Source organism: Fusarium sambucinum, chromosome IV, assembly GCF_050947815.1.
Source record: "Fusarium sambucinum isolate potato_lamoka chromosome IV, whole genome shotgun sequence".
NCBI classification, from domain to species: Eukaryota; Fungi; Ascomycota; class Sordariomycetes; order Hypocreales; family Nectriaceae; genus Fusarium; species Fusarium sambucinum.
The window spans coordinates 366,271-379,973 of record NC_139291.1 but is presented as its reverse complement, the minus strand read 5'-3'; the positions used below and the strand labels follow the sequence as shown (position 1 = coordinate 379,973).

At 47.3% G+C, this 13,703-nt stretch overlaps 7 protein-coding genes across 7 annotated transcripts; 5 read left to right on the top strand and 2 right to left on the bottom strand.

Moving 5' to 3' along the window:
* Positions 1-76: 76 nt before the first annotated feature.
* FSST1_000125 (uncharacterized protein) lies at positions 77-1,201 on the top strand (the record flags this gene model as incomplete). Its single annotated transcript, XM_083226655.1, has 1 exon — positions 77-1,201. One exon carries the CDS (start codon positions 77-79, stop codon positions 1,199-1,201), a length of 1,125 nt encoding a protein of 374 aa, XP_083090307.1.
* Positions 1,202-1,596: 395 nt separating this feature from the next.
* On the top strand, positions 1,597-2,658 carry FSST1_000124 (chaperonin 10-like protein; the record flags this gene model as incomplete). The annotated part of the gene is made up of 1 exon (XM_083226545.1): positions 1,597-2,658. The coding sequence occupies one exon, from the start codon at positions 1,597-1,599 to the stop codon at positions 2,656-2,658; it is 1,062 nt and encodes a 353-aa protein (XP_083090306.1).
* Positions 2,659-3,124: 466 nt separating this feature from the next.
* Positions 3,125-4,250, top strand: FSST1_000123 (uncharacterized protein; the record flags this gene model as incomplete). Its single annotated transcript, XM_083226434.1, has 2 exons — positions 3,125-3,893; positions 3,940-4,250. 2 exons carry the CDS (start codon positions 3,125-3,127, stop codon positions 4,248-4,250), a joined length of 1,080 nt encoding a protein of 359 aa, XP_083090305.1.
* Positions 4,251-4,539: 289 nt separating this feature from the next.
* On the bottom strand, positions 4,540-5,925 carry FSST1_000122 (Zn(II)2Cys6 transcription factor domain-containing protein; the record flags this gene model as incomplete). The annotated part of the gene is made up of 1 exon (XM_083226324.1): positions 4,540-5,925. One exon carries the CDS (start codon positions 5,923-5,925, stop codon positions 4,540-4,542), a length of 1,386 nt encoding a protein of 461 aa, XP_083090304.1.
* Positions 5,926-7,243: 1,318 nt separating this feature from the next.
* On the bottom strand, positions 7,244-9,798 carry FSST1_000121 (uncharacterized protein; the record flags this gene model as incomplete). Its single annotated transcript, XM_083223810.1, has 6 exons — positions 7,244-7,293; positions 7,355-7,486; positions 7,554-8,847; positions 8,903-8,934; positions 8,992-9,608; positions 9,665-9,798. The coding sequence occupies 6 exons, from the start codon at positions 9,796-9,798 to the stop codon at positions 7,244-7,246; spliced, it is 2,259 nt and encodes a 752-aa protein (XP_083090303.1).
* A 480-nt stretch (positions 9,799-10,278) lies between these two features.
* Positions 10,279-11,964, top strand: FSST1_000120 (major facilitator superfamily domain-containing protein; the record flags this gene model as incomplete). The annotated part of the gene is made up of 4 exons (XM_083226107.1): positions 10,279-10,529; positions 10,587-10,965; positions 11,016-11,093; positions 11,149-11,964. 4 exons carry the CDS (start codon positions 10,279-10,281, stop codon positions 11,962-11,964), a joined length of 1,524 nt encoding a protein of 507 aa, XP_083090302.1.
* Positions 11,965-12,329: 365 nt separating this feature from the next.
* Positions 12,330-13,509, top strand: FSST1_000119 (Gfo/Idh/MocA family protein; the record flags this gene model as incomplete). Its single annotated transcript, XM_083225997.1, has 2 exons — positions 12,330-12,372; positions 12,425-13,509. 2 exons carry the CDS (start codon positions 12,330-12,332, stop codon positions 13,507-13,509), a joined length of 1,128 nt encoding a protein of 375 aa, XP_083090301.1.
* Positions 13,510-13,703: the final 194 nt, after the last annotated feature.

Here is a 13,703-nt window from a genome sequence, read left to right as displayed (position 1 = left end):
TGTTGTTCTTTCATGTCAATCATTCGAACGTGGCGATACTCGGGATAGCGCATTTCTTCACGCATCATTTTCGATCATGTCCAACGTCACAATATCTGCCTTTGCGGTGGACAAGTCCATTTCCGAAAAAGCTCTACTTCCATCACCCTTTATTCCCGACTCTGGCAATGTCTTTCCTAAATTCACTTCTGCTATTCCCAAAACAGCATGGGAGCTTTGGTACTTTGACGGGATTTCCAAACATGACAAATCCTCCATCGTCATTGGAGTCACCAGGAATGCCGAAGGTCTCAAGCATGGCGGGTTCAAAGTCCAGGTCTTTGTGATCTTGGCTGATGAACGAAATTGGCATCGGGATCTCTTCTTTCCAGAATCTATTGTCAGTACCGACGAAAGCGGAGTCACAGAGGGTATCTGGAAAGACGCGACAAGCAACAGCAGCATTTCATTCTCTTGTTCTTCTGACTTGTCGAAAGCAACACTGGTTTTTGATGTACCTGGAGTTGTCCAGGGCGACATGCATTTGGAGGCTCTGCCAGGAGACACAGGCCTAGACACTGACGCTAGACTGGGTCCCTCGGTGTACTACGTGCGACCCATGGGAAGAGCCTCAGTTAAAACACAGCTCTCTCTATACTCGTCAGAAGGGACAGCAGGCGATCAATTCGTTTTAGGCACTTTAGCAAACGGTGGGATGGATCGTGTTTGGTCGCCGTTGGCTTGGTCCCAAGTCATGACTGAGTCATACTACCTCCGAGCTCAAGTTGGACCTTATGCAATGCAAATAATGCGCATCTTCCCACCAGCGGGAAGTGAGGATCAGCCATCCACTATGGCGCGACTCTACCGCGAAGGGCAGCTAATCTGTGCTGCTCAGCACGTTGTCACGCGCGATGAGGATGAGGCGTTGTTTACCCATGACTCATTGATTCTGAGTAAGCAGAATAGTCATGACTCGAAAGACGCGGTTACTGGTGGATACCGTGACAAGAATACAGGCTACACTGTTGAGTTTGTTGGAAATGCAGGACAGCGCTGGGAATTCCAGGTTCACCATGAACGCATCATATGGAACACTCCGACGAGTCGACCTGGACCCGATGCTACTGGTAACACGGGATTTGTAGAAAGAGTTTGTGGTGGAACGATGGGAGAATCTTACGAAGGAGTTGGTACAGGTGGACAATGCCAGCTGAGCTAACCTGCACTTATCTTGTTATATTTCGTTATCTTATCGTTGGTTATCTTATCAGCAGTTATCATTTGTCTTTGTGCTTGTTAAATTGTGTTGACGTTCAACTTCACTGTTCTGTATAGTTATCGTTATCCCAACTCAAAGCTGATAGACTTCAAGACGAAATCCATCAGATCATCAAACCAGTTTTTGATATTCTTGTCCATTTCTTTTCTGATACGTCATGCGGAGTCCATACGGTCGGCGTTTTTCGGTGATTTGCTTCACATACCCTACACTATATACCGGACATTTTCGGCTGCATTAAACAGCGAAAAAGATGTTCAATTTGTTGCTTTAATACATGTTACAATTAGAGATATCCTTCATTTCAGTCATACCATAGAAAAACTCCAGCCACCATGGTCCAACGCCAGCAAACTGCCCTTGTAGGGACTGACAATGGTGGAATCCGACTATCATCAACCGAGATCATCCCCAACATCACGGGTGACTCAGTTCTCATCAAAACCAAAGCTGTTTCAGTGAATCCAGTCGATACGAAAATGATTGGATCTTATGTTACACCTGGTGCAGTTGCGGGTTTTGATTTTGCCGGTGTTGTAGAAATGGTCGGGCCTGACGCGACGAAATGCGACATACGCGTCGGAGATCGCGTCTGCACAGCAATCATGGGAATGAACCGTCTAGACCCTACAGTCGGTGCATTCGCAGAGTATACAGCTGCCGTGGAATGGATCTTGTTGAAAATTCCACCCAGTCTTAGCTTCGAACAAGGTGCTTCTTTGGGTATCAGCTTCATGACTACTGGCTTGGCTTTGTTCAAGAGTCTTGGACTTCCTGGCAATCCCCTCTCCCCTACCACTGAGTCAATACCTGTTCTGGTTTACGGTGGCTCATCGGCTACTGGAACTGCAGCCATTCAGCTGGTCAAACTGGCAGGTTTCGCACCAGTCACAACATGCTCTCCTCGCAACTTTGAGCTTGCCAAATCATATGGCGCCAGTGCCGTATTCGACTACAACGACCCAAACTGCATCTCAGACATCAAGAAGTACACCAAGAATAACATTCGGTACGCTCTGGACTGTATCTCTACTACTCAGAGCATGCAGTTCTGCTACCAGGCTATTGGACGTGCTGGCGGAAAGTACACTGCCCTCGAGCCTTATTCAGAAGCAGTGGCTCGAACACGGAAGATGGTCAAGCCTGATTGGATCATGGGCCCGCAGATGCTGGGTAAAGAAATTCGCTGGCCGGAACCTCACTGGAGACCAGCCAATGCTGAAATGGGAGAGTTTGGAGTGTACTGGACGGCTGTATTGCGAAAACTTCTTGACAATGATTTGATCAGGCCTCATGCAATCCTCGTAAGGGAAGGCGGACTTGAGAAGGTCCTGGACGGTATTGAAGATATCAGAGCTAAAAAGATATCGGGAAAGAAGCTTGTATTTATTCTATGATCTAAACTAGCTAGAACTGCGATAGTTTAGTATGCAATTGATGACTTTTCCTTAAAGCCTCTCTGTTCTTTTCTTTCTTACGTGAACCTTGTGGTAATATCTGATCGATTAAGGGTACGGTACTTAGTACTGCCCTTATCACCCAATCTACGTAGTTTACGCTCAATATTTGTCGAAAAACATGAACTACGAAACCCACAAACAACATGATAAGTAATGCTTCGGGATTCGTCGGTGAATTTCGGTGACGTTATGCACGGGGCTCCGATTCGGATGTCGGGAACATTGCGGCTTCTGCTTCGGGAATATCATACGGCAGCCTAAGCTCCTCGTCTGTGTGATCGTTCTGAGAATAACGTTAAATGTATGCCAAATAACATAAATCACAATAAGATAGGAACCTCAGCCTAGTAAAGCCTCTTTACCCGACTATTCACACATTCTACTTACAGCCAGAATTCCCATCATGTCATCCATCCTTTCGCGTTACCCAGAAGCAGAAACTCCCGTCCACGGGTACTTCTACTCCATGGTAGAGCTAGCTGTGGTAAGAGTATTTGTCCAGCACCAGATGTTCGATGCCATTACCGATGATGGCACCTCAATTGAGGAATTGGCCACCAAGACGGGCATTGAACTGAACCTTCTCGAAAGACTCTCCAACTTCCTCATCGCCTCCAAGGTTCTCTCATCCCCAAAGCCCGGCTTCATAGAACTGCCATCCGAGACAAAGATGTTTCAGCAGCAAAGGGCTAAGCTCTTTTACTCGCACATCTTCGATGCTTTCATGGGAAGTGCAGTCAAGTGGCCGCAGTTCTTCCAGACTAATGGACTTGCTGAGCCGCAGAAATCTGATCACTCCCCATTTGGGCTGGGCGCTGGTTACCCGGACAAGTCCTTTTATGATGTGCTTGAAATGATGCCTGAGCGTGCGCAAGCCTTCAACAGCACCATGGCTATTGGGTTGGGCGATATGCCCATCACAGGCATATATGACTTTAGCTGGGTAGCAGCACACGCTGGAACTGACCCCAAGAGAACGCTCATTGTCGACGTTGGTGGCGGCAAGGGACAGGCCATCAAGGCCATCATTGAAGAAACTGCAAGCATTCCTGCTTCTGCATGTGTGCTGCAGGACCTACCCAATGTGATCAATGACGTCCCGGAGGAGGACCATCTCCTCAACCAAGTGCAGAAAGTCGGTTCTAGCTTCTTTGACAAACAATCAACTCAAGGTAAGCTTGTTATTGTGAAAGTTTATCTGATACTAACATCATTTAGGCGCTCTTGTATACTATATCCGTCGTGTTCTGAATGACTGGCCCGATGATGAGTGCGTCGCCATCCTCAAGAATATCCGGGAGGCTTGTGCTTCAGACTCGAGGCTTCTCATTTCTGAGAATCTACTTCCAGATGAACCATCTGTGTCTCTTGCTGCTGCTGATCTATGGATGATGAACTTTGCTGGTAAGCGACGAAATGCGAGGATGTTCAATGACCTTGCTTCAAGGTCGGGGTTCGAGATATCTTCGATTGAGAAGGACAAGACGTCCAACTCGGCGGTTATTGAAATGATACCTGTGCAGAATTGAAGCGAGAAGAAGTTGTGGGGTCACCTATAGAGAGAGTACCTCTGAGGTTGTTAAGTAGTCTGGTAGCGTTTCTAGTCCCATAATCAAGTCACGGTTTGGTTCTGCTGCTCTTGGCCCTCCAAGAATTAAGAATTCTTAAGACAAGGTAGTGGACAGGGTGACGGACGTAGCGATAGGTTGAACTGAGAAATATACGCCTTTATATATCATGCTGTACGCCTGTAACTATCTGTACTTGGGACCTAGAACACCCAAATCTCCCACCTGCCTTGAAAAGTCCTTAAATAATTCAAAGCTTCATCCTTTCCCTTATCAATGCCTTGAGTGATTTTACCTTGATTGAAAGTTGTCTTATCTCCTCGCAATCCTCCTCACTGGAGCCCTTGACAGTTGCTTTAAATACCGACTTGGCCAGGAACTCAGTCCATAAAGAAGCGCGATTGAACACGTCACCTGATTCAACCTCTTCCTCCTTGCCACATGATTGTTGCCTTACGGCACTGAGCGACCTCGGCAGGCCAACAACATCCTCCACGGACTGAAACGCATCTAGGAGAATCTGGACAGCGGTGTAGACCTTGGTGCATGTTTCGTCCGCGGAGGGCAATTCTCCGAGCTGCAAGCCTAAACCCCACTTTGGGGAAGCACAAGCAGTATGTGAGGCGAATGAATGCGGTAAATGACTCAAGTGACTCTCAAAATGCTCAAATACCAAGCTGTAAAGCTTCGTAAGGGAGGTGTAGCAACTGAGAACCAGTAGCATGGTTGGCATGTCGACTGCAGTAGCTACAGAGGAGTGTGTAGATGTGCTCAAGTCGGAACTCCCAGGGCTTGTCCCTACAGTTGGAAGAAATTCGCCATAGTCTAGAGCGTCTTCTATTCCGAAGGAAGAGGTTGCATCTTGCCCGTGGTTTTCAGAGGCGGCAAAAGATGAGGGTTGCTTGAAATCCATAGTTTTGGACATCCAGATGCATTCGAGAATGGTGCTGAAGTCTTGTGACAAGCTCAATACGCGACCGATTGGGTAATTCTTCAGCTGATTCGAATCGGATAGACTGGTCCAGAAGCTCTCTTGAAGTGTTTTCGAGGTTTCATGGATCTTTGCTACGAGAGTAGACAGCTGCACGATGGCGTGGGGAGCAGTGGCAGTCTGATCCGGATATTGGGACAAGTCAAATTGCCATTCTTGACTATTGCTAGCAGAAAGGGTTGAGTGCAGGGCCATCGGGACACTGCAAAAGTCCGTGGCGGAGAATTGTTGTTGGCTGTTGTGTGTTGGCAGAGAAGATGGTGTAAGGTCAAATAGACTTAAATCATGGTTGGTTCCCAAGTCTGCCCAAAGATGTCCATCATCCATGGATGGACCACTATCTGATCCAATAAGTAACCCCTCCCTCACTTCCTGTCTGTCAACCCAGAGATCTGGTGAGTCAGGAACCGTTCCTGAAACTTGCAGGGAAGCAGTATCTTGACTGTTGGTACCAGATTTGAGATCTGTCTTTTTGACATTTGTGCTCCGCTTTGACTGACTTCTATGTCCAAAGACGCAAGTGACTTGTGCGCGAATGCATCTAATGCATCGACTGGTATCCTCTTGACCCACAGTACATTTGAGCTTGTGAGAACGACATCGATCGCATGATGAACGAATCGATTGGTTGTTTTGGTTTGACATGTCGGCGATTCACCCAGTCTGTCGGTAACTTTGTAGTGGGAACTTGTCAAACTTGCACGGAATGTTGCACTCATGAAAGGAAAGGAAAAAATAAACTGTCACAATTAAAAACGTCTTACCAATTAGATCATGATCATCCGTTGTGGAATGTAACAACGGCATGGATATCCCTATATAATTGCTCTCAAAAAAAGACTGAGAAGCGATCCTTGCCGTTGATGAGAAACAGTCTCACGATTTGCCTTGTTGAGAAGGATTTCGTTCTGCAACGCAAGCAAGTAACAATATGCACGATTGTGGTGCAGCAAGCGCTTAGATTATCTCCCCATCTAGAACGTCAGGCCACTCCACAATAGTCTAGACATTAGATGGACGGGACGCTGAGTGAGGGGTTTTCCATGTAAGTGGTTACACACTGAGATGCTTTTCTATAAATGCAAGTGCGAATCGCTAACTAACCATGTAGACACATCATCCAGGTTGATGGATGCAACGCAACCAACGCTTACAGAAGCGGAAAGATTCGTCCCTCCCGCAAACGGCAGCTCTGTCGGATAATTCGGCAAGTGATGGCCCTTTTAGCCATCAACATCAGCTCGGATGTGCCGCGGCTTAGCGTGTGCATTATCTTGCTTTGCACGCCATTGCCCCGGGTATCATTAGCGAATGAGCTTGGCCATAGTCGAGTCAAGTAGGGAATTCGTCTCAGCACTGGTTAAATTAGCTGCAACTTCATCATATCATTTAACTTTTACAATCCTTTTCAATTGGGATGACACATTACTGTTGGTAAGAATATATGACCAGGTTACTTTGCTTTGGATAACGCAACATCATCCTATAGGCTATAGTTCTACACGAACTGGAGCATGGTAGTAATTAGGTAACGTATGTCTGTCACTGTCCTGCCGGCCATGGCTTGTTTTGGAAATGCAGCATATTATGAGACGTACAAGCCCTATGGCTAGTCTCTGCCAAATTAAGACATTTAACCTGAGCTTACGTGAGATTCTGATGACCAGCAATTACATGTTCCCACCTCATTATGTGGCATCTTGGCAAGTTCAGACGATTTGAAGGCCTTGGCAAATGCCGTTCTCAAATCGCTATTTCGGGACGGCCCGCTTGCTTACCTGGCCTTAGTGTCGCGGAAACGGCTTATGAACTTGTTAGCCTTGGAATTTTCGCATCTAGCTCCAGCCGCTACCATGAAACAGTGTGCCTCATACGCCGCAGACTTGCAGGATTACGGATAATGAATGCCAAGCGACTTGGCTGCAGCTGGCAAGTTCGATCAAGTTGTATCATTGAATCTATCTTACTGCAAGTTCCAAGGCCAATTCAATGACCCCATCGCATCTACCGTCTCTAAAACGTCATCTGTTAGCCTCTGAATAAATACAGGGTCATGTCGGCCAATGTGACTAACCGTCCATCTCTTGCCACTCAGCTGTTGGGGTAATCATGGGCGCTGAAATAAGATCATCCGCAAATGTTGCCCAATTTGGCATCAGGGCGGAATTGAAAATCGGGAATTGAGAGCCGAGTCCGCCTGGAGTCTCTTATACCCCACATGTTAGCGCCTAGATAGTACTCAAGAAACAGGTATAGTCTATAGTATGGCCTACCTTGGCTATAATCATTGCTCGTAGAAGATGGCTGTGTTGATGGTAAGCCAAATACAAGGCTACTCTCGCCCCCTGAATCTGCGCTTGGCGTATTAACCCTGCCCAAGACAACTGCCAGGGCTCGCACAACTTTGCGGGCCTCTTTGGAAGAGTTGCTTGACTGAAGCCAAATGTCATGTGATCTTTTGAGAGACGCCATGATAGTTTCGTCAAAAGACGTAGATTCTGAAAGCTGTGGTGTTACTCCCCGGGCATGCTGTAGATAGTAGCAGAGAATGCTTGTCGCCAGAAGAAAGTCGTGGTTCACCAGAGAAGATACCCTCCATCTTTCCTGGTACAGCTGACAGAAAGGCTGCGTCTCCTCTTGAAGCATGTGTTGGTAATCAAGAAGTTTCAGTGCTGACTCCAACACGATGCGTCTAGAGCTAGCAGACGGCGCGAGAGGCAAGAACATGTACTTTCTGTGAAGGACAATCTTTGCTCTGTAGAAGATAGTCTCCAGGATAACCTTTTGCATGATTTGCTGAGGAGAATCAGTGATATTTCGTGCCATGGAGTGCCACCTGAGACATTCTGGTATTGACTTCCGTGCTTGATCAAGCTTGTCATCCATGTTCTGAACTTCTGTATAAGGATATGGTCTGAGATCGGCGGAAAAGTCCCAGATGTATCCAATAGTTGTCATCAATCTTGCTTTGACGAGGCGATACAGAATAGGAGTGAGATCTGTATTGAGTCTTGATGGGGGCATCTCGACTGTAGCACTGTCAAAGTCGCTATCTTGAAGGTTCGAAGGCTCTTGAGTATCAGTCTGCCAATGTTTTATCATACGTGGTAGACCCATCTGAGCTGATAATCCAAGATCCATCTCGACAATTGTAGCCCAAATCCTTCTGCGCATTTCAGCTGCAAAAGGCGACAAGCCCTTGAGATGCTTGGGGTCTCGATGATAACCCATGTGCAAGGCAAGTTGGACTGTGTTCCCCATCAGGATCCAGATTTCTATCTCTGCATCGCTGCTAAGAAAGATTTCTGCTGCAATATACAGCATAAGTGTCTCTAGAACAAATGGCCCTCCCTTGGCGTAACTTCCAAGTACGAGGCATTGTGGAATTCTCAGTCTAAAGGTATCCACCATTTCTTGCAGCTCTCGTTCCATAGATAGAACTGCTGGTGATTGAACGCCAGGGTCGAGACGAGACTTTTCAAATTGGGTGGCTAGACACATGATAGTGAATAGCAAGCCCAACCAAACAGGTGAAGTTGCTTGTGGATTTTCCCAAAACGCTTCATACTGATGGACGATATTAGCTAGGATTGGCGTCTGGTGCATTACAAACTCGACATACCTCCTTCAGAAACTGGACGCTGTGTAACACAGCTGTTATATGATGTAAGCTTGACGTTGATCGAAAATAAAGATTTCGGGTACACTAACCTGGAGACATCTCAAAAGAATTAAAGTAGCGGGACACCAACCGGTCGACTACCGAACGAGTAGGGATCGACGAGAAAATCTCATCTTTGTCAGCCGGCTTGGGGCATCCGTACAATAGCTGAGGGCCAGTGATCTGAGGACATGGGGGATCAAGACCCTGGCTATCAGAATGGTGTGACTCTTCGTTGTCAAGGTGGTCTTTGAGCTCAGCAATGCCATCAAGGACGGCAGCCCAATGTGCACTACCTACGTAATTGGCGCCGCCACCTGTTGACTGCATAGTACCATAATCCGCCGGCGAAACAGAGGCGCTGACAGGCTCTTCATTTGCAGATGGAGCTAGAGCTGGAGCTGGAGTTGGGGCGTGGGTTTGGTCAGGGGGAGACGGGGTTGCTTCGACTTGGTCTTGGTCTTGGTCTTGGTCTTGAACATTAGTGGATGAATTCTGCATCAGATCATATACCAAGCTCTCGAGATGACGGATGCGATCTTGGGTGGTGGTGCGCGTCTGGTGTGCCCCATGGTTACTCGAAACTCTATCTGACGCATAGGTACACGACAGACCAAGTTCCCGCTGTGCACAGCTACTACAGGGCCTTTGACGGTCGCATCGAAGCCTGTTGGGGGTGTCATGTCAGCACGTGGGGGTCTGATGGGTAGAAATGATACAGACTTTCTCCTTCTGCACAGGTTGCACGACAACTGTGGCTTCTCCCGTGGCCTACTTGATGGTAGACGAGCTCTTCCCTGGGGTGTCTTGCCCGGACCCCACTCCGTGGGACGGACCTCCTGGATCTGATCCGACATGGACGAAAGGAATGGTCTAGACTGAAAGGGGAAGCCTATAGAGAAAATGTCCAGTAATTGGTGTTGCGAAAAGACAAAAAGTCGGAGGATTTCTCTCTGCGTAAGAATGGAGAGACGAATTAAGATAATCCCTCGTAAGTTTCAATTATGGTATGGCTTTTGTTGAAGCTGACTGCTTATGCTTATGCAGGTCCCATCCCTGCCTGTCATTTCGGGGCCGACCTTAGTTTCCGCTCCGATCCTCCGCTCCGATCCTCCGTCGTGCATATCCGGGCCGATCCTCCACACTCTCGCTCCCAGATAAGAAGAAGACAAGACAATAACATTATTAAATGTTGTAAGCAGCATTTATCGGTTGCAACACCAGATCTCCACTGAAAGTCGAGTCGCTGCATGCAGTCTACAACCCTGTCACTGCATTTACGTCCAAATAACCAACACCCTCCAAGAGAACATCAGCTTGCATCAAACGACATCGAAATGGCGACAACTGCTTCAGATGTTGCGGCTCCGGATGATTCCCAATTGGAGACTGGAAGAGGAAACACTGGCATCAACATTAATAATACACTCGAGAAGCCTTCATCTTCTACTGGCACAATGGTCGATGAGCCTACAGACCCAAACATTGTTGATTGGGATGGCCCTGATGATCCTAAGCATCCACTCAATTGGCCCAAGACTCAGAAAAACCTTCACCTAGTGATTGTCAGTTTATTCACCCTTGCAGCGTAAGTAACCCATCTCCCTTTCCACTGTAGCAACAGTAGACTAATAATGGGCTCTAGCAATCTTGCTGCCACCATGTTCGCACCTGGAGCAGAAGAGCTGGCCACTGACTTTAATATCACAAACTCCACCGTCACAGCCATGACTGTCAGCCTGTACGTGCTGGGCTTCGCTCTTGGTCCACTTCTTCTCGCACCTCTTTCAGAACTTTATGGCCGTCTTATTATCTACTATGGCTGCAATTTTGCGTACATTGCATTCACTATTGGCTGTGCTTTCAGTACAAACGTCGCCATGTTTCTGGTCTTTCGAATCATATGCGGCTGCGCAGCCTCAGGTCCGATGAGTATTGGAGGTGGTACAGTAGCAGACTTGTTTCCGCAAGAGGAGCGTGGTAAAGCCATGGCACTATTCACCGTGGGACCTCTACTCGGCCCTGTAAGTCTTCTTTTTGGTTGTTATCATCGCTAGTCTAATATGTGTTGTAGGTGATTGGTCCTATCATCGGAGGCTTTGTTTCTGAGAATGTCGGCTGGCGATGGACATTCCGCATTATCCTAATATTTGTAAGCCGTATCCCGCTGGATAATTCTTCTGATAGCTTCTAACAGTGTGATATAGTCGGGATTGATTGGAGTTGCGACCGTGATCTTCATGCGCGAAACAAACTACACCATTCTTCTCCAAAGGAAAGCCAAAAGAGCTCGAATTGAGACAGGAAACGATAAACTTGTCCCAAAGTTGACCCGAAATGAGACACCCAAACAAATGCTTGCTCGAGCTATCGTCCGCCCACTCAAGCTTCTCATCTTTTCACCCATCGTTTTACTCATTTCCTTCTACACTGGTATCCTGTTCGGCCTTATCTTCTTACTCTTCACCACTTTCCCTTCCGTCTTCCAAGATGTATACGGTTTCAGTCCAGGCACTTCTGGACTGGCATATCTTGGCCTGGGTATCGGTATGATAATGGGTCTGATTCTGTTTTCCATTCTCAGCGATAAGATGCTCAAGCAGAAGAGTGGTGCGGCCAGACCCGAAGACCGCCTTATTCTGATGAAGTGGTTAGGGCCAATTACGCCATTGGGCCTTTTCATATATGGCTGGTCGGCCAAGTACGCCGTGCACTGGATTGTACCAATCATCGGCACATTTGTCGTTGGATTCGGTTCTCTCTTTGTGGTTATTCCTGGACAGATCTACCTAGTGGATGCTTTCGGAGCAGAGGCTGCTGCATCGGCAATGGCTGCCAACCTATTGGTTAGATCTCCCTTTGGTGCCTTTCTGGATCTCACAGCCTCACCATTATATGAAAGTCTTGGACTCGGCTGGGGCAACAGCGTTCTTGGGTTTATCTGCCTTTTGTTTACACCAGTACCATGGCTCTTCTACACTTATGGGGAAAGAATGAGAACCCACTTTGTGGTGGATCTGTGACTGACTGAAGCAAGTCCCAGCTTGATGGCGACTGAGAAAGGCTCAATAAATACACGGCGGGAGATTGGAAGGCATTTCCATATTATAACATTCATACATTAATTTAGATTTCTAGACTGTATATCAAAATAACCCTAGTATTAATAGACAAGTTTCATAATCACAGATTTGCCCGCGAATGTAAACAACTTGCCTACGCTAAACTGGTAATTGAACCCGAGAATCGGAGAACATTGACGTAATAGTAATATGTACTGACAACTAACTGTATTACCCCGCCTTGCGCTATAAACGGCAAACGCAAATAACCTTAAACACCAAAACTTCAAACTCCTCACATTCTATCGATTAACTAAACCACAAAAATGGAAAACAAAGAGATTCCAACCTGCCGCTGGGGCATCGTTAGTAAGTGTTTGCTCTACAACTGATGCATCATCACCCTAACATCAAACCAAAGCCGCTGGCCTTATTTCATCCTGGTTTGTCTCAGACCTCGTCTCTCCTCGAGAAGATGCAAAGGCCAACCATGTCATTCATGCAATCGGTGCATCATCTGTCGAGAAAGGTCAAGTTTTTGTCGACAAATTCATGACCAACGTCGAGAAAAAGCCCATCTTGTACGGTACATACCAAGAGCTTTACAATGATCCCAAGATCGATTGCATCTACATTGGTAGCCCTCATGGCTTCCACTACCGCGATTGCATGGCAGCTATCAATGCTGGAAAGAATGTTCTATGTGAGAAGGCTTTTACAATCAATGCTCGCGAGGCCCGTGGCGTCTTCGAGGCTGCAAAGGCTAAAGGAGTTTATGTTGCTGAAGCCATGTGGCTTCGTCACCGACCTATGATTGCCGAGCTCAGAAAGCAGCTCTACGACGACAAGGTCATAGGCGATGTTACACGAACCAACTGCAATTTTCATGCGCATTGGGACTTGGATGCTTTGCCTGAGACTTCGCGACTCAAGAACCTGGAGCTAGGCGCTGGCACCATGCTCGACATCGGAATCTACCCCCTCACTTGGGCCATAACGACACTTGATCCTTCAGCACCTGCCGCCGGTGGCACAAAGGCTTCAGCACAAAGTGATATTGGCAGCGAAAAACCTAAAATCATGGCAACGCAGTCATTCAAAGGTGATGTCGAAGTGGGCACTAGCGCCATCCTACATTACCCCAGCAGTGGACGGCAGGGAGTAATCACCTCAACAGGAAGCTCGCCACGTGGTGGCCCGCATTGCTTTGGAACTATCGAGGGCACTGATGGATTTATTGAACTAGAAGGGAATGCACCCTCGCATCCCACTGCCTTTGTTGTGTACCCACGATGGTCTGAAGGCACTAAACCTGAGGGCAAACGTTATGAATGGAGCTTGAAACCCCGGCAAGGCTTTCAATTCGAGGCAGACAACACTGCCTTGGATCTACAGGCTGGCCGAAAGGAGAGTTCCATCATGCCTTGGTCTGAAACTATCCACGTCATGGAGATTATGGATGAGATTCGACGACAGGGTGGCACAAAGTACCCTCAAGACAAGTAGAAGTATTTGAGCGGTCGGTGTCCGAATGACAGTAGTGCCATTGGTACTAAAAACTAAATCAATCCTATCCTAAAAGCTACTCGTTAAGACACAACTCGTACCAAAGATTTGCCAACCTCTTACATTGAAAACTGCGCGTGATGGGTCGCTGGGAACGCTTCTTCTGTTTCTGGTAAGATTATAACCCTCTAACA